At 42.1% G+C, this 26,968-nt stretch overlaps 1 protein-coding gene across 1 annotated transcript in view; it reads right to left on the minus strand.

Annotated features, from left to right (window-relative positions):
* The window catches only part of LOC145354095 (zinc finger protein 335-like), a 114,311-nt gene that overhangs the window by 37,737 nt on the left and 49,606 nt on the right, over positions 1 to 26,968 (minus strand). Inside the window, exons 26-31 of the mRNA XM_080205225.1 lie at positions 20,912 to 21,028; positions 20,225 to 20,301; positions 14,240 to 14,400; positions 5,967 to 6,196; positions 2,513 to 2,594; positions 1,490 to 1,584 (exon numbers count right to left, since the gene is read on the minus strand). Coding sequence (XP_080061351.1) covers positions 1,490 to 1,584; positions 2,513 to 2,594; positions 5,967 to 6,196; positions 14,240 to 14,400; positions 20,225 to 20,301; positions 20,912 to 21,028 — 762 coding nt within the window. The remainder of the gene's footprint in view (positions 1 to 1,489; positions 1,585 to 2,512; positions 2,595 to 5,966; positions 6,197 to 14,239; positions 14,401 to 20,224; positions 20,302 to 20,911; positions 21,029 to 26,968) is intronic.

Below are 26,968 nucleotides of genomic sequence, written 5' to 3' on the forward strand. Positions count from 1 at the left end.
TTTTCATTCCTTCCATTGTTTCCTTTTTCCACCATTTAAAAAAATCTCATTTTCCAACTGGTTCCTCCGACCACGGTCTCTCTTCCTCCCATTCTACTCGGGCCATGTTATATGTCTCAGATTATCCTTTGACACTCTGTTTACCTTTGTTCTGCTATTTATACATTCTGACCTCTTTATGGCTGTTATCAGCATTCCTCTTAGCCACGATCATCACCATTTACATTTCCTTTGTCTTTTTGTCTAACATTTTTGAAAATCCGCCCCCCCCTCACCGTAACGGTATAAATCTCGCCCTATTTTCTGCTCTAATGAATGATCATCCTGCTCGAAATGTTAGCTCTATTCTCTCTCCAAAGATGCTGTCAGACCTGCTAAGATTTTCCAGCATTTTCTGTTTTTGTTTCAGATTCCAACATCTGCAGTAATATGTTTTTCAGAAAATTGTGAACACTGCAGAATATTTTCCATGAATTACTGAATAGTTAAATTTAATCAGGGACTGCAACCTGAGTTAGATATAGGACAGTTCAGCCTTGATTTTGATGAAGTAGAAGCTGCAACTTCAAAGTGCGAAGGAAGTACGTTTATACAATCTCACTATCACATCACATTGCCATTAAGATACCACTCAAAGGACAAAATTTTACCATCTGGGTAGTTTTGCAGGCAGAGGGGGTTGGGGCTGTAAAATTCATTGGGGGTACCTTCCCCACCACCCCTGACCTGACTGCAATTTAACTGGCAGCAAGTGAGCTTTCACACCAATTCAGCCCCTTTCTCAACCAGCTGCAAAATTTTGGCTGGCAGGCAGGAAGCCCATCAGGTAAGTTTGCTTGGGTGGGAAAGAGGCAGAAGTGTATCTTCTACTTAAGCCCCCTTCTTCTAAGTAGGGGTCTACTCATCCTGAAAGTCTTCTTCCCTCCATGGGGTTCCCCATCTGCTGCTGGGGCCTCTGACAGCGAATCGGGGGGGGCCAAAAGCAGAAGGTCCATCTCAAGCTAATTAACTCAAAATGGCCGCCAGGCAACATGCCAGAGTGGGGGCAAGTTTAATAGCGTTTTTTTTTCAACTGCAGAATGGGAAATATGGAATTTAAACCAGTGTTCCATATAACTCAAGTCCTGGATATGAACAGGTCTTGGTATCCTGATTTTTCACCAAAGATGATAGTTTTATGAACAGCCAACTGTGAACCTTCAGGCCATAAAACTCAGGACAAACAAACAATAAAGGGGAAAAAAAAGTATAAGCAAAAATCGTGCCAGGGCTCAGTTTACAATTGACTCATGGTCTATAGTTTGCATAACTCTGATGACAATAATACTGTTATTGTTTTGAGATCACCAAATAAAAATGAAAATATTGAGATTTATTTTGAAGTTTATTATTTGGTATGAATGACTATGGTATTTTGTTGTTAATCAAATTGGATGAATGCAGACTTCCCAACCACTCTTTGTTGAAAGATTATTTTAAAGTTCTGCACCTGTAATGAATTTGTGACCAGCTCCCTTGGTGTACTCATATTCAGCAGGAGGTCCAGGGCACTTTGTGCTGTAATTTCTGAGGATTCACTTGTACCTGACAAGCAAAACAACACAAGCTTATTCATCACTCTGTATACAGTCAATACATTTCTCCCAATGGAAGGACAGAGATTAGAAATTCATCAGATGATGATAAATTAGAGGAAGAAATCCATATGTCACAATAGGACACTGAATTTATGCAGAGATTCAGAAACTTAGGGTACTTGCCCCAAGTAAATGTGGCAAATTCTTAATTTCTCAACTGGCTATGTTCTTCTTGAAATCAAGTAAGGAGCTATACGACAATTTGGAGAACTCAAGGCTCAATAGCTGAACTTATCAATTTAATAATTGCTACTTGCACAATTTTGTTTTTAAAAACATAAAAGGCCAGCTGCCCACTTACATCCTTCCCAAACTCATCCCAAATGCAGAGAATTTATTTTCTAATACCCAACAAAACCCATTTGTTAGCCCAGTCTCATTGATGTATCTTGGCTTCAGGTTTAGTTATGCTTCGAGTTTAAAATCCTAGCCTCACATTCAAAGCCATCCATAACTTCACCCCTTTGCATCTCTGGGGCATGCTGCCAGCTCTCCAACATTCCAAAAACTCAACATTCCTTCTACTCTGATCTCATACACCCATCCATTCCACAAAAAATCCTCCACAGACACTGCGCAGCCCCACCACCTGTTTCCTTTGTTCCACTATTGAGCCTAAACTTTGGAATTCATCCCTTAAATCTGTCTCTCCTTTTTTCAGACCATGCACAAAACCTAGCTCCACCTTCAGCTTGATGTTGGTTTCTGTCAGGCTACCCTGTAGCATTGCTATAAAGATACTACGCAAAATACCCCTTGATTGCATCATTTAGGGTCAGATGTTTATATCCGAAGGACCACAGATCAGAAGGCGGAAGGGATTTGCTTTTACGCTTAAAATTACTTGACGGAATTCTACCAACGGAGTGATATACCTTGTTCGTATATGATTGTAGCAGTTCCCAAAGATTCCTGGTTGACCATTGATGTTGGAATGGTCTGGTAGGTCAGAGGTACCTAACAATGTAAAAATGTACAGAATTTCAGAAAGAGTTTAGTCAAAAAAATCATTTCTAGCAACTGAATGTTACTGAATCTGGGTGCTAACTGTTTTGGTCTCTTTTGTGCGTCTGGAGATTTAGAAGAGCTGTTGGCTCATGCATGGAATAAATCCTACATGGAACTGCTAAGATCTGAAATGCTGAGATATGTAAAGATTAACAAGAACATTAACAGTGTGGCTCTGAAGCCCATGGTAAACTCCCAGACAAACAAAAACTTTACCACATGGGCACGCATTAAGACATTAGTGGTGATGACAAACAGTTTCTACATTTGGTCACTGGCTTAGCTGTAGATTTGGACACTGAACTATATAGCATGGGTAGAAAGCACTTTGTGTAATAACGTACCCTCAAATTCCCCAAGTGCTTCACAGTCAATAGATTTATTTTCAAATGAAGTCACTGTTTGTGGATAAACACAAATTGCACAAGATACCACAAACAGTAACTGAAACAAATGACCCGTTAACTGATGCAGTGGACAGTTTGGAAAAAGCTCTCATATTTCCAACATTACTGCAAATCCACAATAGCTGTTGTTTTGCAAGTTGAGGATGAAAGAAAAAAAGATGAGGGATGGCAAAAAATGAAAAGGGAATATTTACATAATAACCTGTTTTAAAAGAGGAGGACCAAGAGAAATTGATGAGTTTAGTTATCCAACCAAGTTCTTGTTATTACAACAATACTAAATAAATCACAGAATTACTATTTCTGAAATTGCTGGCTTCAGAAATTAGGCACAGGGTTGCAAGGTCAATCCTCAAAGGGGCAATTTGAATTAGAAAGGCATTTTTTTTTTTTAAAGAGATTGCTAGGGAATGTTTGTCATTACAATGTAAATAGATGAACAGGATTATATTTTTCTCCATGACAGTCTGCTGACCAGAGATAACACTGAATCTTAAAACTAATGATTGAAAAAATGTGAAGGGATGCACAATCATCTGCTGGGTCATGCTGACTTTCACACAATTACGTACTGTGCGTGCACAATGTAACAAGTCAAAAACGAAGGTTAAATTCTGAACAATTAACTACCAATCTATTTATTATGGCAATTCAATCTTATGCTTATGCTCACTTTCATAAGAACTATCTACAGAATTGCTGCTTTGAAACAGTGGCAGCTTTTCAAATCATTGATTCTAATCATGGAATGGAACTCATCGTTTAAAAAGAGATGAATATAGAAATAATTGGAATATTTTCAAGAATCCACTGAACGCAAGGGAATCACATCTCATGGGGAAAGAGATGGAATTGAGTTGGAAAGAAATTGACAGTTAAGAAATTAATTGTACTTTATTCAAATACAGATCTAACAAGTTGATCAGAAGAGAGATTAAATCAGTTAAAGGGAATAAGAAGCTGGGTGGAAGCAAAAATAGAAAATTAAACAAGAATTGAGGAACATAAAGAACATAAGAAATAAGAGCAGGAGTAGGCCATCTAGCCCCTCGAGCCTGCCCCGCCATTCAATAAGATCATGGCTGATCTGTCGTGGCTCAGTTCCACATTCCCGCCCTCTCCCCATAACCCTTAATCCCCTCGCTTATCAAAAACCCATCAACCCGTGTCTTAAAAATATTTAGCGAGGCAGCCTCCACCACCTCAACAGGCAGAGAATTCCAGAGATTCACCACCCTGAGCGAAGAAGTTCCTCCTCAACTCCGTTCTAAACCGCCCCCCCACCTTTATCTTGAGGCTGTGCCCCCTAGTCCTACTGTCCTTTCTGAGCGGGAAGAGTCTCTCCACCTCTATCCTATCCATCCCATTCATCATCTTATACGTCTCAGTGAGATCTCCCCTCATTCTTCTAAACTCTAACGAGTACAAGCCTAGTTTATTCAGCCTCTCCTCATAGCTCAACCCCCTCAACTCCGGTATCAGCCTAGTAAACCTCCTCTGCACTCCCTCCAAGGCCAAAATATCCTTGCATATGTGCGGCGACCAAAACTGTACACAGTACTCCAGCTGCGGTCTCACCAATGACAAACTTAAAATATTAAGAATAATCAAAATGACACTAAGCTTAAATGCAAGTAGGTGAAAAACAAGTCGCAACTGGACATCTTTTTTGGTGCATTTGTCAAGAGGAATAGTTCATCAAAATAATATAATGGCAAAGGCAATATATAAAAATTGAAGTAACAATAAGCCTAGAATAAGTAAAATGCAAGGAGGGCATCTCAAAGGGCAAAACAAAATATGCAGAGAAAATGAGGTATAGACAAGTGTACTGCAAATGAATTGTGAAACAATATCTCAAGATGGAGGAATAAGCAGTAGAAATAGAAGGAAAGCAGTAATAAAAGAGGAATTCTGGATACTAATGGATGGTTGATTGAAAGCTTCAGTGTAGTAACAATAATGAACGTGAACAACATCTTGTAGTGCATTGCTTGAGGAATGGAACAAACTCAGGTGGGCAGAGGTTATATTTAACTTGTACAGAGCACAAAACAAAAATCTGACTTTGCTGGCTATAAAGAAGGCACAGGTGATGGTAATGAAAAACAAGACACCTGAATCCAAGACAAAGGAAGCCAGGATGATTACAATGGACAATAGGCAGTTCAGGGAGATGTTATAGAACAAAATCTGAATAAACCAAACCCAATAAGTTATTTTACATTCCTTGAAAGTATAACTGGAAGCACAGACAAACACAAGAATGATGTTAACAGGAATTTTAAATTTGACTAACTCAGGGAGACTGATGAAGTAGTGAACTGATGGTGAATAGAGAAGGCAACTACTGTCAACAAATTATTTGGGAACACTCTTTAGCAAAAGAAAGCTCTGCTGGGTGTTGTAAATTATATTCACAGGAATGCTGAAGAAGAAACTCAAATCCAAACCTTCCTCCCTTTTGCCTGTGGGGTTGAGGGGAATGAATTTAACCCAGTGTTCCAAAGCTCTTATCATGGAGAGGAATTATGGTACTATGGTACCAATATTATAGGTCATTTTGAGATAAGGGGAGGAGAAAAGGTCTTAAACTTTTATTATAAAATAAATTTTATTTTTAGGGGTGAAAGGTGGACTGGGAGAGAAATTGACAAAGTGAGTTTACCCAAATTTTTCATAAAATGTGATTTCACGAAAAAAATTTGTATTGGAAAATTCTGAATTAGACGATTGGAACCAATTTTATTATTTGCCCTGGTAGTGAAGAAAACAGACAAAGAAACCTGGCCACTCCTCACGAACTCAACTGCAGAACAAGAATAGACAAAAACAAGTTTGGAAAACGATGCACTGTGTGAGATGATTGGAAACAATCCCAATCTGGACCCAATGTCCAGAGCATTGCACTCACAATGGTGTCTCGTATGCTGTCCTGTGTAGACTGCATCTGCTCATGCTGTTGTTTCAATTCTTCTATCTGCTGTAGAGTGAAGAATGGCCGGCGCCTGCGTGGTGGCTCTTCAGGATGAATCTTTGCCCAGTCATCATAATATTCCTGATGACGGCACTGAACGTGAAGTCGCAGGTTTTTCTTGTGTTTGGTGTTAAAATGGCAGAGATCACAGGAGAATGGCTTCTCACCTATGAGAACGTGCATTTAATATATGTGCAATCCCTTCACAAAAAACAAATCATTCATACTGCTAAACCAACCATTCTATTTTAATGGTTTAAATATAATGGTTAAAATACTGTATGTGGAATATTGCTTTTGAAAAGGAGCAATTCCATAACTGGAACCTTAAACTGCAAATCCCATTAACCCAGGTATTGGAGTAACTACATTGCACATTAAAATAAAATCGTACAGTAATAATTAAAAGATTTAGGATTGAATTGATTATTTAGTTAACTGGCAATCTTAGAGATTAGTCAAATAGGTGGGTATGTAAACCAGAAAAATAATTCACATCACCTTCTTTAATTCGAATTGGTCTCCATACATAACATTCAACTGCTCTTTGCAATTCTCAAATAATTATTCAATAACAATCATTTTCCATTATAGTCACCAACATTTAAAATACTTGTGTTTAAAGTTGGGTGAGTCCTTTAAAAATCGGACAAATTGAGCAAGATCATTTTTTATAATCATTAGTGGAACATAAGAACTAGGAGCAGGAGTAGGCCATCTAGCCCTTCGAGCCTGCCCCGCCATTCAATAAGATCATGGCTGATCTGAAGTGAATCAGTTCCACTTTGCCGCTTTCTCCCCATAACCCTTAATTCCCTTGTCTATCAGAAATCTATCTACCCGTGACTTAGATATATTCAACGAGGTAGCCTCCACCACTTCAATGGGCAGAGAATGCAGAGAATGCCAGAGATTCACCACCCGTTGAAATGCTCATAGCATTAGCACCAGCAGTTTTCTTATTTTTCCCAAAATAGCTGTTCAGTGAGTATTAAGGTGCAACTACAACGTATATTTAAGAACATAAGAACATAAGAAATAGGAGCAGGAGTAGGCCATCTAGCCCCTCGAGCCTGCCCCGCTATTCAATAAGATCATGGCTGATCTGTCGTGGCTCAGTTCCACATTCCCGCCCTCTCCCCATAACCCTTAATCCCCTTGCCTATCAAAAACCCATCAACCCGCGTCTTAAATATATTTAGCGAGGTAGCCTCCACCACTTCAACGGGCAGAGAATTCCAGAGATTCACCACCCTTTGAGTGAAGAAGTTCCTCCTCAACTCCGTTCTAAACCGCCCCCCCTTTATCTTGAGGCTGTGCCCCCTAGTCCTACTGTCCTTTCTGAGCGGGAAGAGCCTCTCCACCTCTATCCTATCCATCCCATTCGACATCTTATACGTCTCAATGAGATCTCCCCTCATTCTTCTAAACTCTAACGAGTACAAGCCTAGTTTATTCAGCCTCTCCTCATAGTTCAACCCCCTCAACTCCGCTATCAGCCTAGTAAACCTCCTCTGCACTCCCTACACGGCCAAAATATCCTTGCGTAAGTGCGGCGACCAAAACTGCACATAGTACTCCAGCTGCAGCCTCACCAGTGCCCTATACAGCTGCAGCAAGACCTCCCTACTTTTATATTCAATCCCCCTCACTATGAAGGCCAGCATCCCATTCGCCTTCCTGACCACCTGCTGCACCTGCAGGCTGGGTTTTTGTGACTCATGCACAAGTACCCCGAGGTCCCTCTGCACCGTTGCATGCTGCAGTTTTTCACCATGCAAGTAATAGTCCTTCCTACCATTATTCCGACCAAAGTGGACAACCTCACATTTGGCAACATTAAATTCCATTTGCCAGTTCCTGGCCCATTCGCCCAGCCTATCTAGATCCTTCTGCAGACTGTCCACACCCTCCGCACAATTTGCCGTTCCACCAATCTTGGTGTCATCAGCAAATTTCAACACCATACACTCGGTTCCCTCCTCCAGATCATCTATATAAATGGTAAATAGCTGAGGCCCCAGCACCGACCCCTGGGGCACTCCACTAGTCACCAACCGCCAATCCGAATAGCACCCATTGATCCCCACTCTTTGCCTCCCCATTTGACAGCCAATCCTCTATCCACGCTAACACCCTACCCCCAACTCCATGCCCCCTGACCTTCTGTAATAACCTCTTGTGAGGCACCTTGTCAAACGCCTTCTGAAAATCAAGAAACACCACATCCACCGGCTCTCCTCTATCCACCGCCCTAGACACATCCTCATAGAACTCCAATAAATTCGTCAAATACGACTTAACGAAACCGTGCTGCGTCGGCTCTATCAAACAAATTTTAAATGACCTCAAACTGGTGTCAGATTACATTGTACACTTTTCAGCAATGACTGCTGTGAAAAAGTTAACAAGTTTACACCTCGTTAAGGTGCAATAACTGTACATTTAATCCTCTAAATGGAAAGCAATAAAGACACTCAGGACTGTCATTTAATGAAACAGTGAATTTTGAAAGTACAGCGGCAACTTGTCAGATTTAATAATTTGTGCAGAAAAATGTCTAATCTGATATACTGCATTTAGCAGACAAACTGTGCTCACACTAATGTACACAGTATAGTAGCACTGTCTCCAAAGCTAACATATTTCAGATGCTCATTAAATAGGATATTATTTGGATCGTGCAACACAAGCAACTGTTCCTTATGCGGTCCAAGTAAATGTGCTAGCAACATGTGATTATCAAGGAAGAAACAGCAAGACATCTGGATATAAACTGTCCATTGCTAAGACGCAGCACGGGTTCATGAAGTGAAGGTCATGTTTGACTAATTTCGTGGAATTCTTTGAGAAAATTACATGGGGAACCTGTGGACGTGGGTTGTATCTGGACTTCCAGAAGGCATCTGACAGGCACCAAAAACTGCTACACAAGATAAAGATGCATTGTGTTACTGGTAATGTATTAGCATGGATAGAGAATTGGTTAACTAACAGAAAGCAAAGAATGGGGGTAAATGGATGTTTTTCTGGTTGGCGATCAGCAGTTAGTGGTGTAACTCAGGGATCAGTGTTGGGACCGCAATGATTTACGATTTGCATAGATGGTCTGGAGTTGGGGACCTAGTGTAGTGTCAAAATTCACAGATGACACTAAGATGGGCAGCAGAGCAAAGTGTGCAGAGGAAGCTGAAAGTCTGCAAAGTGATACAGATTAAGTGAGTGGGCAAGGGTCTGGCAGATAGAGTACAATGTTGGTAAACGTGAAGTCATCCGTTTTGGTAGGAATAACAGCAAAATGGATAATCTGAATGATAAAAAATTGCAGCACGCTGCTGTGCAGAGGGACTTGGGAGTCTTTGAGCAGGAATCTCAAGGAGTAGGTTTGCAGGTGTGACAGGTAATTAAGAAGGCAAATGGAATTTTGCACTTCATTGCTAGAGGGATGAAGTTAAACGACAGTGAGGTTACGTTGCAGCTGTACAAGTTGCCAGTGAGGCCACACCTGGAGTACCATGTACAGTTTTGGTCTCCTTACTTGAGGAAGGATATACTGGCACTGGAGGGGATGCAGAGGAGATTCACAAGGCTGATTCTGGAGTTGAGAGGGTTGGCTTATGAGGAGATACTGAGTAGACTGGGGCTGTACTCATTGGAATTAAGAAGAATGAGAGGAGATCTTATAGAAACATACAAGGTTATGAAGGGAATAGTTAAGATAGAAGCAGGGATGTTATTTCCACTGGCAGATGAAACTAGAACTAGAGGGCATATCCTCAAAATAAGGGGAAGCAGATTTAGGATTGAGTCGAGGAGGAACTTCACACAAAGGATTGTGAATCCGTGGATTTCTCTGCAGTAAAGCAGCTGAGGCTACCTCATGAAATGTTTTTAAAGCAAGGATAGGTAAATTTTTGAACAGTAAAGGAATTAAGGATTATAGTGAGTGGGCGGTTAAGTGGAACCGAGTCCACAAAAAGATCAGCCATGATCTTATTGAATGGCACAGCAGGCTCAAGGGGCCAGATGGCCTACTGCTGCTCCTTCTTGTGTTCTTACGCCTTGCTGAACATGTTCTGTCATAGGGTATTAACCATGCAGAAATATTTGCCCTCAAAACACAGCAGTTTATGTTTCCTCATATGATGTGATGGGAATCATTGATAACTATTGTGAAGAGGGTGTGAGAGGACCAGGGAAAGATCAACATGTTCAACAAGACTAGAGTACTATCCCTGAATGAAAGGTCTATTTTATACAAGCTACAATAACATTTCAAATGTATGGAATAGGAACGACAAATCTTTCGTTTCACAATCAGTCACTTCCCCATATTAAAGAGGAAACATTAGTGTAATACAAAGAGTATTGAGAATACTTAGCTTCCTACACCCTAGGGCGTAGTTACCAAAAAAAAGTCTAAAAGCAGTGCTGAATAAGTGTGAAAATGGGAGAGAATCACGCCCATTTTTCCAGCAAGCTTTCAGGCTTGATCTTATGCCACTTAACCTTTAGGCAAAGTGTGACTCACGCCAATTGGGAGTGGATGCTTGCTGCTCATAGCTAGAGGGTACAATCCGTACAACACTCTGGGCCCTATTTTCCCAATTTTGATTTTAAATGCTGGGACTTGAAACTGGGAGTGTTTCCGATCTGACTTTTAGACCCATTCTCAAGCATCCCCATACACTCTGCCTGCAAAAAATATCAGCGAGTCCAAATTGTGCTGCACAAGCCCGTGGGCGAGGCTTAATGCGAAACCCTGCAGCTCCAATCAGAGCCGTGAACTGTGCATGCGCAGAAAAAAAAAAGATAGAATGCTGCTCCCTGCCACATCCCTCCTGGTCAGATAATGTTTCCTTCTGGCCCCCACAACATTACTGACCCCCTCATTACCCCAACCCTGCCTGCCAGCCAGACCAATCGCAGGCCCCTCCCCCTAACCTCAGGCACAGTGGCAGCAGAACCCCCCTCTCCCCCGCCAATCTCAAGCAGAGTGGCAGCGGACCCAATTCCCCCCTCCCCCCAGCCCCCTCAGGCTTTGCTCCACCCCCACAACATTACAGAACCCCTTATCCCCATGCCACCTAGATCTATTGTGGGCCCCTCCACTCTTCCGCTGATTTCAGGCAGAGGACCCCTCCCTCCTACTCCCTCCCCCACTGATCTCAAGCAGAAAGCTGTCAGACTCTAGGCACTTACCTCCTCACTAACTAGAGTGCCTGAATCAGACTTATATGGAGTTTGTATAGAATATAATACATAAAATGAAAAAGAGTGGCTAAAGTAAACATTGGTCCTTTAGGGGGATGAGAAGGAGGGTCTAATAAGTTGAAATGAGGAAATTGCTGAGGCATTGAACAGGTATTGTGTCAGTCCTCACAGTGGAAGACACAAATAACATACCAAAAATTGATGACGAAGCAGCTATGGCAGGTGAGGACGGAGAAACTATTGTCGCGAAGGAGGTAGTTTTGAGTCAGCTAATGGGGCTTAAGGTAGACAAGTCTCCTGGTCCTGATGGTGTGTCTCAGGGATCAGTGTTGGGACCACAACTGTTTACAATTTACATCGATGATTTGGAGTCCAAGTGTAATATCAAAATTCACAGATGACACTAAGATGAGTGGCAGAGCAAAGTGTGCAGAGGACGCTGAAAGTCTGCAAAGGGACATAGATAGTCTAAGTGAATGGGCAAGGGTCTGGCAGATGGAGTACAATGTTGGTAAATATGAGGTCATCCCTTTTGGAAGGAAAAACAGCAAAATGGACTATTATTTAAATGGTTAAAAATTGCAGTGTGTTACTGTGCAGAGACTTGGGTGTCCTTGTGCATGAATCACAAAAAGTTGGTTTGTAAGTGCAGCAGGTAATTAAGAATGCAAATGGAATTCTGACCTTCATTGTTAGAGGGATGGAATTTAAAAACAGTGAGCTTGTGTCGCAGCTGTATAAGGTGCTGGTGAGGCCACGCCTCGCATACTGTGTACAGTTCTGGTTTCCTTACTTGAGGTACAGAGGAGATTCACTCAGTTGATTCTAGAGTTGAGGGAATTGGCTTATGAGGAGAGACTACCTTGATTGGGGCTATACTCATTGGAATGTAGAAGAATGTGTGGAGATCTTATAGAAACATATATTATGAAGGGAATAGATAAGATTGAAGCAGAGAAGTTGTTTCCACTCACAGGTGAAACTAGGTTTATGGGGCATGGCCTCAAAATAAGAGGTGGAACAGATTTAGGACTGAGTTGAGGAGGAACGTCTTCACACAAGGGTTGTGAATCTGTCAACTTCCCTACCCAGTGAAGCAGTTGATGCTACCTTGAATGTTTTTAAGGATAGATTTTGAACAGTAAAGGAATTTAAGCGTTATGGTGAGTGGGTGGTTAAGTGGAGCCGAGTCCACGAAAAGATCAGCCATGATCTTACTGAATGGTGGAGCAGGCTCGAGGGGTCAAATGGCTTACTCCTGCTCCCAGTTCTTATGTTTTTATGTCTGTTTCATGCCAAAACTGGATGGATGAACGCGGTGGTAAAGAGGGAAGAGCTGGTAAAGTTGGGAGTGCAGCCCATTACTTCAATTTAAATGCATGCAAAGTGTCCCAACTGCGGCCATTTTTGAGTCTTGGTAAGGGGGAACTGGCGTGGAGGCAGGTGCAGATGACATTACTTGCCTCGTGCCCACCTTTACCAGGTTTTTGTGCCTGAAAATGGGCGCAACACAATAGTAAAATTGGGCCCTCTGTATTCCCCCCGACACGGCCAATAGTCCCGCCCTGGCTCATCATTACTCCCTGCTCCTGCCACCGCCCCCCTCCCAGCCCTGATTGATCAAATTTCCCCCAACCCTACCTAAGCCAAATCAACCTCTCCCATCTCCTCCTCCACCTCCCAACGCTGGCTGATTACTCTGCCCCCCGCTGTTCATCCTGCCCCCAACCCCTCTATGGGCTGACAGGCTGGGTATGGGGGTGGGGCAGGACAATCACCTCACCCCTACCCTGCCTGATCGCACTCTGCTCCACCCACGCCAGCCATTTGCCCCATCCTGTCGATTACCAACCTCGCCCCCCACTCTACTGCCCCTGCACGCCACGTTGATTGCACATCACCCCTCCCCCCTGGCCCATCACCCCACTCACCCCCTTAGCCAATTGTGTCCCCAGTCAACCCCTCCCAGCCTACCACTCCTGGCCTCTGGCCCCCGCCCCAATCGATCACCGTGTCTCTTGGCTGCTTGCCCCCGCTACTTGGGCCTCTTGCCCTATGAACCTCACCCCGTTCCCCCCCCCCCCCCCCAACCTGACCCTGCTCTCCGCCGCAGCCTGACCCAGCACTCTCTGCCTCTCCCCTATTGGTTTGGTGACACCAAATGTTGTTTTAGCATTGTTTCCTAAAAAGAGAGAGAGGAAGGAATAAGTTTTAAATAACACATCTTTCTCAATGAGATGACATCAATTTTGTCCCTTAAACATCCACCTCCAAACCACCTGGCCGATGAAAAAAAAAAGGTATATTTAACAAACTGGCTCGAGCTAAGTGCTCTTGATTTGAGTACATGTGGATCAACTTCACTCCCTCTCCCAACACTAAACACAATTACAAGTCTCCCTACCACCACAAGTTCTAAAATGTATTTAATCAGTGTCCCAAGTAGGCTTACATTAATACTGCAATTAGGTAACTGTGAAAACCCTCTATTCGCCACACACTGGTGCCTGTTTTGGGTAGACTGAGGGAGAATTTAATGTGGTCAATGCACTTAACCAGCACATCTTTTGGACTGCGAGAGGAAACCAGAACACCCTGGGGAAACGCACGCAGGCACAGGGAGAATCTTGCACTGACAACGACCCAAGCCGGGAATTGAATCAAGGTCTCTGGCGCTGTGAGACAGCAGTGCTAACCATTTAAAATGAGACAGGGTTTTCATAGAATCATACAGTGCAGAAGGAGCCCACTTAGCCAATGGAATCTGCGCTGACAACAATCCAACCCAGGCCCCATCACCATAAACCATATAGTGTCAGGTGGACTAGCTCAGGGGCAACCTTGGGGGTTATGGAAGTCTTAAATATGGTTAAATATGTTGGAGACAGTGTGTTAGGAACCTGCTGCATCTGCCATCTGTTTAAAGCATCTTTTCTTCAGTGGAATTCCCTAGTTAAAGATGACAAGAAACAGAGAAGCCTCATCCCTCAACTTACCTGTGTGCTTAATGGCAACGTGAGAAACCAGAAAGTCTTCTTTAATGGTGGAGTACTTGCAGAAGTCACATTTAAATGGTTTGTCTGTGGTATGTGATAGCTGGTGGTTAAGGAGGAGCTTTTTGTTCTCACAGACATAGTCACAAAATTCACATTTAAATCTAGAAAACAAACCAAAGATTAGTCTCAGGAACACAAACACTGATCATGCCTAACGAGAATGTACACACTGGGTAAAAAAATTAAAATAGCTTTTAGAGAATATTGAACTATCAATTACATACCAACAATACATCAATGATTTCAACTGGAATGTAGGTGGCAGGATTCAGAAACTTGCAGAGTACACAACAATAGACCATGAGGTTGAAAGTGAGGCAAATCACCAGAGCACACAAGAAACCATCAATGAACTAGTCAGGTGGATAGGAAAGTGGTAAATGGAATTCAATCCAGAGAAGTACGAGTTATGCATTTGGGAAGGGGAAACAAGAAAGGGAATACACAACAAGTGGTAAATATAGAGGGACCTTTGTGTGCATGTTCGCAAATGCCTGAAGGAAATAGGTTAGGTAAATACAGCAATTAAAGACAACACACAGGACTCTTTCATTAGCTGAGGTAGTGAATATCACAGCAGTGAGATCATGCTAAGACTGCATATAGCAAACTGCCCACAGTGCAAAACAGGCCTTGAATAACTTTTTTGCTTCGGTCTTCACGGAGGAGGACGCAAATAGTTTGCCGGGTGTTAACGATGGAAAGATGGTAGGAGTGGAGGGCCTGAATGAGATCATTGTTACGAGAGAGGCAGTGCTCGACAGACTAGAGGGACTGATGGTGGACAAGTCCCCAGGACCGGATGGAATGCATCCGAGCGTTCTGAAGGAAATGGCAGAGGTGATAGTGGATGCCTTGGTGATTATTTTCCAAACCTCACTGGATTCTAGGGCAGTGCCGGAAGATTGGAAAACGGCTAATGTTACGCCGCTGTTAAAAAAGGGTGGCAGGCAAAAGGCAGGGAATTGTAGGCTGGTTAGTTTAACGTCTGTTGTAGGAAAAATGCTTGAATCCGTAATCAAAGAGAAAATAGCGAGGCATCTTGAGAAGAATTGTTCGATAGAGTAGACGCAGCATGGTTTCATCAAGGGGAAGTCGTGTCTGATGAATTTATTGGAATTCTATGAGGATGTGTCTAGTGCGGTGGATAGAGGGGAACTGGTGGATGTGGTGTTTCTCCATTTTCAGAAGGCGTTTGATAAGGTACCGCACAAAAGGTTGTTACAAAAGGTTAGGGGGCATGGAGTTGGGGGTAGGGTGTTAGCGTGGATAGGGGACTGGCTGTCAAATAGGAGGCAGAGAGTGGGTGTCAATGGGTGCTATTTGGATTGGCAGTTGGTGACTAGTGGAGTGCCCCAGGGATCGGTGCTGGGGCCTCAGATATTTACCATTTATATAGATGATCTGGAGGAGGGAGCCGAGTGTAAGGTGTCGAAATTTGCTGATGACACAAAGATGAGTGGAACAGCAAATTGTGCGGAGGGTGTAGAAAGTCTGCAGAGGGACCTAGACAGGCTGAGCAAGTGGGCGAGGACCTGGCAAATGGAATACAATGCTGGCAAGTGTGAGGTTATCCACTTTGGTAGGAATAATGGTAGGAAGGACTACTACTTACAGGGCAAAAAGCTGCAGCATGCGATGGTGCAGAGGGACCTCGGGGTCCTTGTGCATGAGTCGCAAAAACCCAGTCTACAGGTGCAGCAGGTGGTCAGGAAGGCAAATGGGATGCTGGCCTTCAGAGCGAGGGGGATGGAATATAAAAGTAGGGCGGTCTTGCTGCAACTGTACAGGGCACTGGTGAGGCTGCAGCTGGAGTACTGTGTGCATTTTGGTCGCCGCACTTGCGCAAGGATATTTTGGCCTTGGAGGGAGTGCAGAGGAGGTTCAATAGGCTGATACCAGAGTTGAGGGGGTTGAGCTATGAGGAGAGGCTGAATAGACTGGGCTCGTACTCGTTAGAGTTTAGAAGGATGAGGGGAGATCTCATTGAGACGTATAAAATGATGAAAGGGATGGATAGGGTAGAGGTGGAGAGGTTCTTCCCGCTCAGAAAGGACAGCAGGACTAGAGGGCCCGGCCTCAAGATGGGGGGGCGGGGGGGGGTGCAGTTTAGAACGGAGTTGTGGAGGAACTTCTTCACTCAAAGGGTGGTGAATCTCTGGAATTCTCTGCCCGTTGAAGTGGTGGAGGCTACCTCGCTAAATATATTTAAGACATGGGTAGGTAGGTTTTTGGTAGGCAAGGGGATTAAGGGTTATGGGGAGAAGGCGGGAAAGTGGAACTGAGCCACTTCAGATCAGCCATGATTTTATTGAATGGCGGGGCAGGCTCGAAGGGCTAGATGGCCTACTCCTGCTCCTATTTATGTTCTTATGTCTCCAAATTAGCACTAAACTGGCAAAGTGAACCACAGATTATTGAGAATCAGTATGACAAATAGAAAATAATGCCACTCTAATACAGTATGAGGGTCCAGAGAATCTCTCCTTTGGTTGAAGGGGCATGTTAGAGCAAACAGAAAACTAGATAGGCCGCAGCTAGGGTACTAAAGACAACTTTGGTGAACACATTACAGGAAGGATATGATTTCACCAGAAAGAACAGAGAATTATGGAGGTGTTGCCAGGATTGGCAAAATTTAATAGGGAGGAAATATTTGATATGTGGGGGTTCTTTTGAGGGGATTTTAAATTGAGGTGCGTGAACTTACAGAAGCCAAGATGAAATGTATAGGAAAGACCTATACTCTAGAGAGAGCTGAACCACCAAGGACAATAGATTTAAAGCAATTGAAAGGAAAATTAAAAAGGAGGCTGAGGAGTTTCTTCTTTTTAATTGAGATTGTGGGAGTCTACAGCTCACTGCCCGAATAGGTGGCAGAGACACAAAGTCTCTCTGCCTTTAAAAAAAAAAGGCATAAATATGCATTTGGAAGTGCTATAACCAGCATGATTATAGAGCAGGTGCTGGAAAATGGTATCAGGCCAGATAGCCTCTTTTTAGGCCATCAAAGATACGATGACTTGAATGGCCCCCTTCCATGCTGAAAATGTCTATGATTCTAATCTGAAGTTTGTAACAAAAGTGCTAAACATTGTTCAGTAGTTAAACTAAAACCTGCTGTGTTTCACAGCAAAAGAAATTCAAACAGAAGTCTCAGACGTTATGTTCAGAATCATAGGGAAAATTCTGCAATCTGTATGGAAATCAACATGGGGAGTAATAATAACTGTTTTTTAAGCAAACTGCGCACAGTGCACAACTGTCTCCAATTTAGCATAAAACTGGCAAAGTGAGTCACAGATTATTAAGAATCAGTATGGCAAACAGAAAATAATGCCTCTCTATTACAGTATGAGGGTCTCTCCTGTGGTTGAAGGTACATTTTACAGCAGATAGAAAACCAGCATTATTGTACATTTTTCCCAACTTTCATGCAGACACCAGTGCTGTCTTTACTGTTTCTGTGCTCAGCTTATCAGGCTCAGGAATTCTAACATTGAAAGAGGAGGGAAATGGTGGAAGCACAAAGCAAGTGTCTTTGCCACTATGCTTCATAGACATTTACAGTGCAGAAGGCCATTTGGTCCATCATACTCACAGCAGTCAACAACGATCTGACTAAAAACAAATTCGTTTTCCAGTGCTTGGCCCATAGCCCTGAAGGTTATGGCAATGCAAATGAATATCGAAATACTTAAATGTTACAACAGCTTCTAACTCAACCATCCTTTCAGGTAGTGAATTCTAGACTCCTGTCACCTTCTAGAGGTAAAAACCTCTCCACAACCCCCTCCTTAGATTTAAGCTAAGAGATAGAAGGCTATGTTCCCTGATTATTGACCCCTCTACCAGTGGATAAAATGCCTTATCCATACTACACCCCTCATTTACATCTTGGTCTCCTCTCAACCTTTGCTGCTCCAATCTTTCCTCATAGCTCAGACTGCATCCTGATAAATCTGTTCTGCACTCTTTCCAGTGCAATCACTTCCTTCCTACAACCTAGTGACCAGAACGTCTCACAGTACCCCAGATGTGGCCTAACAAGTGTTTTATATTGTTCCAGTATGAACCTCCTTATTCTTCTATTCTTTGCCCAAGTTAATAAAGGCAAGTATCCCATATGCATGCTTAATCTCCTTATCTACCTGCTCTACTGCCTTTAGGGATCGTGGATATGCATTTCAAGATCAAGTTGATCCTCAGTTCCATCCAGGATCCTCCTACAAGTAGGACTGCTCAACCCAGCTCCTCAAGGAAATGTTAAATTTCCCACCAGCTTGTTCAGCTTCCCCTTGTGCCCATTGTCCTCTCTTTCCCCAACTTTTCCTAGTCCCCACTACCAGGGACCATTCCCAAAGGTTCTCAGTTGTGAAACCCTTTTCAGTAACTACTTTATGATTCATCCTACCAATTTGACCAGCTGCAGGTCAGAAAATAGATAAAAAGAAACAATAGTGTGATCCTGCTGTTAGGTTTAGCAAGATGTTCAACCCCTGTTTGGTCTTGTTTCCATGGTTACTTTCCACTTGCCCTGAAACCTCCTAAGTGTTGGGGCCAAGACTCATGAGAACAGAATTAACAAGAATCATAGTTACTTTCATCCAATGAATTCAGCATCAAAAGTTAGAGGGTACATTTGCTTAAGAAATAATAGTGTAACAATACACAAGTGTATTCCAGCAGGAGAACTACATACACCAACAAGTAGTATGTTATAGTACGACAATTAATGATATTTTGGAAGCGCAGCAACTCCATCTACTGGCTGAAATGAATACCTCACATTAGATTATTTTATCATCTCCTGCTCACTAATATTTTGTTTCACTTTTTATCTCACTTAAATCTTTCTTTATAACTCTTGTTTTTAAGGTTGCTAACCCTCCAGGATTTTGACCTCAAATTTCTAGGAATTGATGGTCCATCTGTAGGACACAGCTCTGTGCAATGCTGAAAAATCAGCAGGGCATTAAAGAAGTTTATTTTTGTCAATTCTTTGAAAAGTATTGAAAATGGAGAAAAAGGCTGTTGGGCTGATCGTCAAGCATTATCCAATTGTGTTGTCTTTTTGCTTTCCAATTGGTGTAAGGAAGCAGTACGTCACAAGGATGGATGTGTTGGCTGATTAATGGCTGGATGTTATATGATGAAACTTCCAGGAATACACTAATTGCAATTGGAAGCCTTACTCTGAATTGATATTTAGCACTCAACGCCTCCCACATCTTCTCTCATCTCCCCAGAAACTTCCCCTACAATGTCACTGAGGTCTTGGAAGCAAACTGCACTCCAAACCTCTGATAGCCAGATTTTGATTTACTCTCTTTCCAGAAGCCACCTCTCTATCTACTGCCACAGTACTCCCTCACTCCTTTCTTTTGCTCTTCCCCTGTTTTATTGCCCTCTTTGCCCTTTTTAAATGTAGCTTTATTTCAGTTTTTCATTTGTGCACCCAACAATACTTTCCCCTCAGCTAAGGGAACACTGCAAGAGTGAATCAGCAGGCTGGTTATTGGAGATACCCAGGAAGCAAAGGGAAACAACTAATGCCAACAGTACACCACGGAGTGTGGGGAAGATGCAGCCTGAGGCTGCTGATACAATGCAAAGAATATACCCCAACCAATTTTGCCATCCCTAGACTAGGAGGGCAAAAAAAACCGCACAGTTCCTGCCCTATCCATCGTCCAAGTGATCCTGTGGGAAAAGTTTCACATTTGAACATCAGGCAAGAAGTTGATCATGTTTTGGCTATAATGCACAGTGACTAAGTATCCTGCCAACTGTTTACTGAGGTGCACACATAACTGGGAAGGGTGAGGTAGTAGATCAAGTTATTTCAGACTCAGTGGATGCTTTTTCCTCCATGCATTCAGATAATCAACTATATCACAATACTACTGTAAAAGTCAGACCTACCTGCTGTTTCCAAGAGCCTGAATATGGGTTAGTAGATGCATTTTGAATGTGTACCTCTTCTTAAAAGATTTTCCACACTGAAATGAAAGGGTTACATTGTAAGAAAAGGCTTCATAAAAGTCTAGGTTCCCTGGAAACTAAAGGCTAATTAAAAGAGGTGTTTAAAATGATCAAAGAAGTTAGAGGGTAGATCCAGATAAATTATTTTCACAGGTGGGGAGTGCAAAGCAAGGAGTATAACTTTACATTAGACTGTTCATAGGCTTCAGAGTAGTGGCAATCTGGAGCTCTTCCCAGCCTGTCCCAAAACTTACTGAAGCCAAGTCAATTGAAAAATCGCAAAGGAGCGACCAGGTGATTATTGTTAGGAAAATATATTCAGGGTTACAGAACCAAAGCAGGTAGATGGATATTAGATTCAGATCAGCCATAATCTCACCAAATGGCAGAACAGGCCCAAGGAGCTGAGCAGCCTACTCCTGTCCCTGTGATAAAATGGATCTTTATACAGCTAGCAGCATGGTGAAAAGTCAATGATAAAACCAAATGCTGTGTGATCATGTCAAAGAAATAACATATCAGAACAGTTTTTTGTCCAGGTGGTATAACAATTCAGGTGCCATATTTGGGAGAAAGTTAGAGGTCTGCATTTATAGGAAACATAGGAATAAAAAAAAATGCTCCAACCTTATCACACATATGAGGCTTTTCAGCGCTGTGTGTTTTTAAGTGCTGCGTTAGCCTTTTCTGCATGGGATAGACACGATAGCACACCGGGCAAGGATAGGAATTCACCTTGGGCACCTGCAAGTTAACAAAGCAAGGTAAGAATTAATCAGAGCTAAGAAAAAAAAAATGAGAAAGGCTATAACAAATTTTACTACCTTAATTACAAAAAGCCTTGAAATCTATAACAAAATGTTGGAAATATACATCAAGTTAGTCAGCATCTGTAAATGATTAGAGGCAGATTAGTCTTTCAGGCACAATCTGTTCTAATAAAGAATAACTAGTCTTTCCTCTTTACAAATGCTAACTGATCTGCTGAGCATTTTCAGAATGTTCTCATTTTTGTTAAATCTTCTAAAACTGCTTTAACTGCCTCAAGTGAGTGTACAACAACAATAGTGAATAAGTTACTCTGCAGGAATTTTGTCCTTAAAAATAAAAAAGTTGATTACTCAGTGAGCCTGAGGATAATGTAGAAAAGAGGAACATTTCCCAGGAACATACTGCAGTTTCCAGATTTCACCTGTAGACAGCAGGAATAACTGCTCTCTCTGAAATAAAAATGGAATATAAGCAGCTCTGCTATGCAAATGAGAAAGGCCATTCAATTCCATTTAGTTCAACTGACCAATAAGATCATACAGAATCCCCCACCCAGCCAATGGAAACATGCAATTAAAAATGATATTCCTGGGTTTTCTTGTTTTTCTTCACTATTTTGAACCTTATTCATTACTCAGATTTCTAAATTTATCTTTTCACACTGTTCACTACTTTGTACAAGCTTGTGCAATTAACTATTTATGAGGCTGCTATGTTCCACTGGTCTTCAGTCATTCCCCCATCTACTAATCAGCTACATGCCGTTCTGGTAATATAACGCTGAAACAGCTACTTAGGAGTTTCTTCTAACTCCACAGAATGTGTTGAGCCTTGAATCACAATGGTAAACACCTTAGAAACATATTTTTTCATCTTTTAAGTAAGGTTACAGAAAAGAATGGTCAAATATATTCTTTTTAGCTCAACCCCATATACATCAGCCCTCCCCAAAAAGTGTGAACAGAGCAACTCCAGATAAGAATCATCTGTGTCACATTACTGCTTCATAACAGGCTGGAGCCAATAAATTGAGGACCTTGTACCAGATGATATTCTAAGCTGAAGTTAGGCATGCCAGTTCTGGCAACTTGAACGCTTTTATTTTCATGAAGTGTCTGCATTCAGTGTCCCTTTATACAATGCACCTGATACATAGACATTCAAAGACCAACTGCACTGCACCAATACGTGTGATTTCCTTTTCCTAGTCCACCCATCATTACGATTATTGTGCTCACTTGTGCAGATTTGAGAACTGATTTATGCTATGGGCTCATGTTTATTTGAAGAGAGTTGAGAATGCCAAACCAGCAGTTTTGCTAAATTTGATCCAATGCCAAGGATGAAGGGACTAAAGTTATAAATCCAGTATGGCACCCAAATGACCCTCTCTTTTTACTTAGATCTGCATACACTAAAGAACATTGGCTACCTGCAGACAATGTTCAACCCAAGCTTGACTAATGTCTCGAGGTCAGCCACAAGTCAGCACAAATCTACTGATATTAAATTGAGGGCATGGTAAAGTGTGCACTGAAAAAGCAGAGATAATTTGCAGGATGGGCAGATTTTTGGAAATTGAAAAATATGAAATAATACATTGCAGAAGAATAGGGCAAGTTAGTACATCTTAACTTGCAAAAGACTGTGTACAGGAGCTGAGGGATCTTGATGCACTGACCCACAGATAAAAGTAAACAGAGAACAGAGGCCATAAAATGACATGGGTTTTGCATTTTGAAGCACTGAATATAAAAGGGAGAGAAGGGATTATAAATATTGGGGCAGGTAATGGCATGATGGAATTGTCATGGGACTAGTAATTCAGAGACCCAGGACAAGATTTGGGGACGTGGATTCAAATCTTACCACGGTAGATTGTAAAATTTGAATTAAAGAAATCAGGAATTAAAAATCAATCATCCATCTGGTTTACAAATTTAGGGAAGGAAATATGCCACCCTTACCTAGTCTGGTCTACATGTTACTCCAGACCCATGTGAGCCCTACTCTCTGAAATGGAGGGCAGTTAGGGATGGGCAATAAATGGTGACTTAGCCAGCAATGCCCACATCCCATAAAAGCAAAGAGATAATGAGAGTTGGAGTAATGTATACAGTTTTTGGCATCTTCACGTTAGATAGAATATAGAGCAAAGAAAATTTGCAGCAAATACTCATCAGAATGTTAACAAGTTTGAAGTGGGATACAGAGAAGAAGAAAGACTTGAAGTTATTATTTCCCCCAAGGTTGAGGGGTGACTTCAAAGGCCTTCCAACCCAAAGAACATAGATATTGAAAGATTGTTGTCACTGATTGGTGACATGCTAACAAATCACAAATCTAAGATGCTAACAAAAACAAATTTCAAGATAACATATTTACTTGAAAGAATGCAGAACTTGCTGCAAATACAAAACCCAGAAATATTAAATTGTACAGGAAGGAAGCAGAAGACAACAATTAGACAAGCTGATTCAATGGCAAAAAAGCCAATATTTCCCCTGGCTGAGCAGCCTAGAACAAGGCATCAGTCTTAGGATAAGAAGCTGGCTGTTTAGGATGAGGCAAAGACAAATATCTTCACTCAAGTGGTTGTGAATCTTTGGAGTTTTCCATCAACAAGACTGCAGATGCTTATACTGGGAGTATATTCAACACCAAGATCGATAAGATTTTTGAATGACTGCGCTTTTCCACTGCAATACTCTACTCTTCTTCTGAAGAGGATGGAAATGATTTCCTCCTGCACTCTCTCACAGTAGGATGACTGAGTGGTAAACAAGGAAGTGTTGGTGCAAAATGTATTTTTCAAAATTACAGGATGCTCAGAGGACACTTCCATCACAGCACCATAGCACAGTTGAGAGAAATATATAAAAACAATTCACACTTACTCCCTTTGACAAAAGGATGAAGTGTTTGTGTGCATCATATAATACAAAACTGAAATGCAGTGCAATGTTCCAAGTCACTTCACAGGGATGATCTGGAGGAGGGAACCGAGTGTAGGGTGTCGAAATTTGCTGATGACACCAAGATTGGGGGAAAGGCAAATTGTGCGGAGGGTGTGGAGAGTCTGCAGAAGGATCTAGATAGGCTGGGTGAATGGGCCAGGAAATGGCAAATGGAATTTAATGTTGGCAAGTGTGAGGTGGTCCACTTTGGTAGGAAGAATGGTAGGAAGGACTATTACTTACGTGGCGAAAAACTGCAGCAGGCGACGGTGCAGAGGGACCTCGGGGTCCTTGTGCATGAGTCGCAAAAACCCAGCCTGCAGGTGCAGCAGGTGGTCAGGAAGGCGAATGGGATGCTGGCCTTCATAGCGAGGGGGATTGAATATAAAAGTAGGGAGGTCTTGCTGCAGCTGTATAGGGCATTGGTGAGGCCGCAGCTGGAGTACTGTGTGCAGTTTTGGGCGCCGCACCTGCGCAAGGATATTTTGGCCTTGGAGGGAGTGCAGAGGAGGTTTACTAGGCTGATACCGGAGTTGAGGGGGTTGAGCTATGAGGAGAGGCTGAATAAACTAGGCTTGTACTCGTTAGAGTTTAGAAGAATGAGGGGAGATCTCATTGAGACGTATAAGATGATGAATGGGATGGATAGGATAGAGGTGGAAAGACTCTTCCCGCTCAAAAAAGACAGTAGGACTAGGGGGCACAGCCTCAAGATAAAGGGGGGGCAGTTCAGAACGGAGTTGAGGAGGAACTTCTTCACTCAAAGGGTGGTGAATCTCTGGAATTCTCTGCCCGTTGAAGTGGTGGAGGCTGCCTCGCTAAATATTTTTAAGAAGCGGGTTGATGGGTTTTTGATAAGAGAGGGGATTAAGGGTTATGGGGAGAGGGCGGGAAAGTGGAACTGAGCCACGACAGATCAGCCATGATCTTATTGAATGGCGGGGCAGGCTCGAAGGGCCAGATGGCCTACTCCTGCTCCTATTTCTTATGTTCTTATGTATGTTAAAAAAAGACACCAAGCCACAGAAAAAATTAGGACACATGATCAAAAGCACGAGCAAATGGATATCCTATTATTTTGGGCTCTTGGGTACAGAGACCTACAGCTTTTAAGGTACCTGCTGCAAACCATTACAGGCCAAATTCTATGCCTCTATGTAAACACCAGGAAGAACAGTGACTTCCAGTACAGAATTAGATTTCATGGGATCACCGCCCATTGTTTTTAAATCAAGTCAAGAAAGTGAACAAGTTAAAGAATAGATGAAACTATAAATTCTCTTTTATTAAAACTATTGAGTTCAGTAACAAGAAGTCAATGACATCTTGACCTTCAGTTAGTCTGCTTATAAATTCTGATAATGTACTATTTACAATCTGTATCAATGACTCAGTTGCGGGTTCCGAGTGTGAGGTATACAACTCTGCCGATGAGCCAAATCCATGGGGAAAGTAAGCTACGAGAAAGATGCAGACAGGTTAACTGAATGGGCAAGAAGGTGGCAGCTGGAGCATAACGTGGGGAAGTGTGAATAGAAGAGCAGATAACACACTGAAATGTTGTGTTCAGGGGGATTCAGATGTCCTTGAACATGAGTCACGAGTTTACAGGTGTGAGCAATTAGGAAAACAAACAGTACAAACACAGGGGCAAGAAAGCTATACAGCAAATTTATAGGGCTTTCATGAAACCACACTTGCAGTATGGTATACAGATTTGGTCTCTTGACATAAAGAAAAATATACTTGACTTAGAGGGACATCAATGCGAGGTACATGAGATAGATTCCTGGGATGAGAGGGTTGTTATATTAAGATCGAGTAGAATGGGTCCATATTCTAAAGTTTAGGGGAATGGGAACCTCTCATCAAAACACAGGACATTCTTTGAGGGCTTGACAAGGCAATTACTGAAAGGATTTTTCCCCTGCCTGAACAGTTTAGAACTAGGTATCTTAGTTATAGGATAAGAAGCTGGTCATTTAGGATGAGGCGAGGAGAAAGGTCTTCAGTCAGATGGTTGTGAATCTTTGGAATTATCCATCAACAAGGTTGTAGATGGTCAAATTGGGGAGTAAGTTCAACACCAAGATCAATAAGAATTTTGAATGTTAAGGGAATCACGGGGATGAGCTAGCCATAATAAACTATATTCTTTATCCTCTCCAGGTTATAGAAGTTCACAAAAAGTTAGTACTATCTACTATATGAGCCATAAACAAAAGCTAATATGTTGAAGTGCAGCTCCTATGCAATTTTTTAATTCATCGCCTGAAACTGTTCACACTTTTCACAAAACTGTAGTATTTCACGCTAGTGTTATACAACTCCAAGTACACACTCGCTTTGCAAAAAAAAATTGTAATTCTAGTCTTCAATTTTTTTTTGAGTGAATACGTACGGTGGTTTGATCTTCTTCTCGAATCACTGTAATCTGCGAAGCATCCTTTATAGTGATTTAATACAACCAAGTACCTTGCAAAGCTACTTCAAAGTACAGTTAAGAGTCAATCATTTTGGTGTAGATTGAGGACTGGAATTGCATACAGGCCAGACTGGGTAAGGCAAGTTTCTTTCCCCAAAGGACATTATTGAACCAATTTGATATTTTAATGGTATTCTAATAGTTTCAACATCACTTTTTACTCTCATCAGCTTTTGATTCCTAGACATTTTAAAACTCAATTCAAATTCTTAAAATATCATGGTTGATACAGTCCATGTAAGCCTTTGGATTATTAGTCAAGTAATACAATCACTGTCTTACTATACCCCTTCCAACAGCCTGAAGTTTCAGCTTCTCATTATCTTTCCTCTGGGATACCATTTGTCATCCAGCTTTCAAGCTGATTGTTCAGGAACGTGACAAAGGTTTGATAGGGAAGACATTGGTCCAGGTCTTCCAGTCTCCGGATCAGAAACCCTAAACGTGCATTGGAGGCTCTGCTGATGTCTT

Source organism: Carcharhinus amblyrhynchos, chromosome 16 (assembly GCF_965287045.1).
Source record: "Carcharhinus amblyrhynchos chromosome 16, sCarAmb.v2.hapA, whole genome shotgun sequence".
In the NCBI taxonomy this organism is placed as follows: Eukaryota; Metazoa; Chordata; class Chondrichthyes; order Carcharhiniformes; family Carcharhinidae; genus Carcharhinus; species Carcharhinus amblyrhynchos.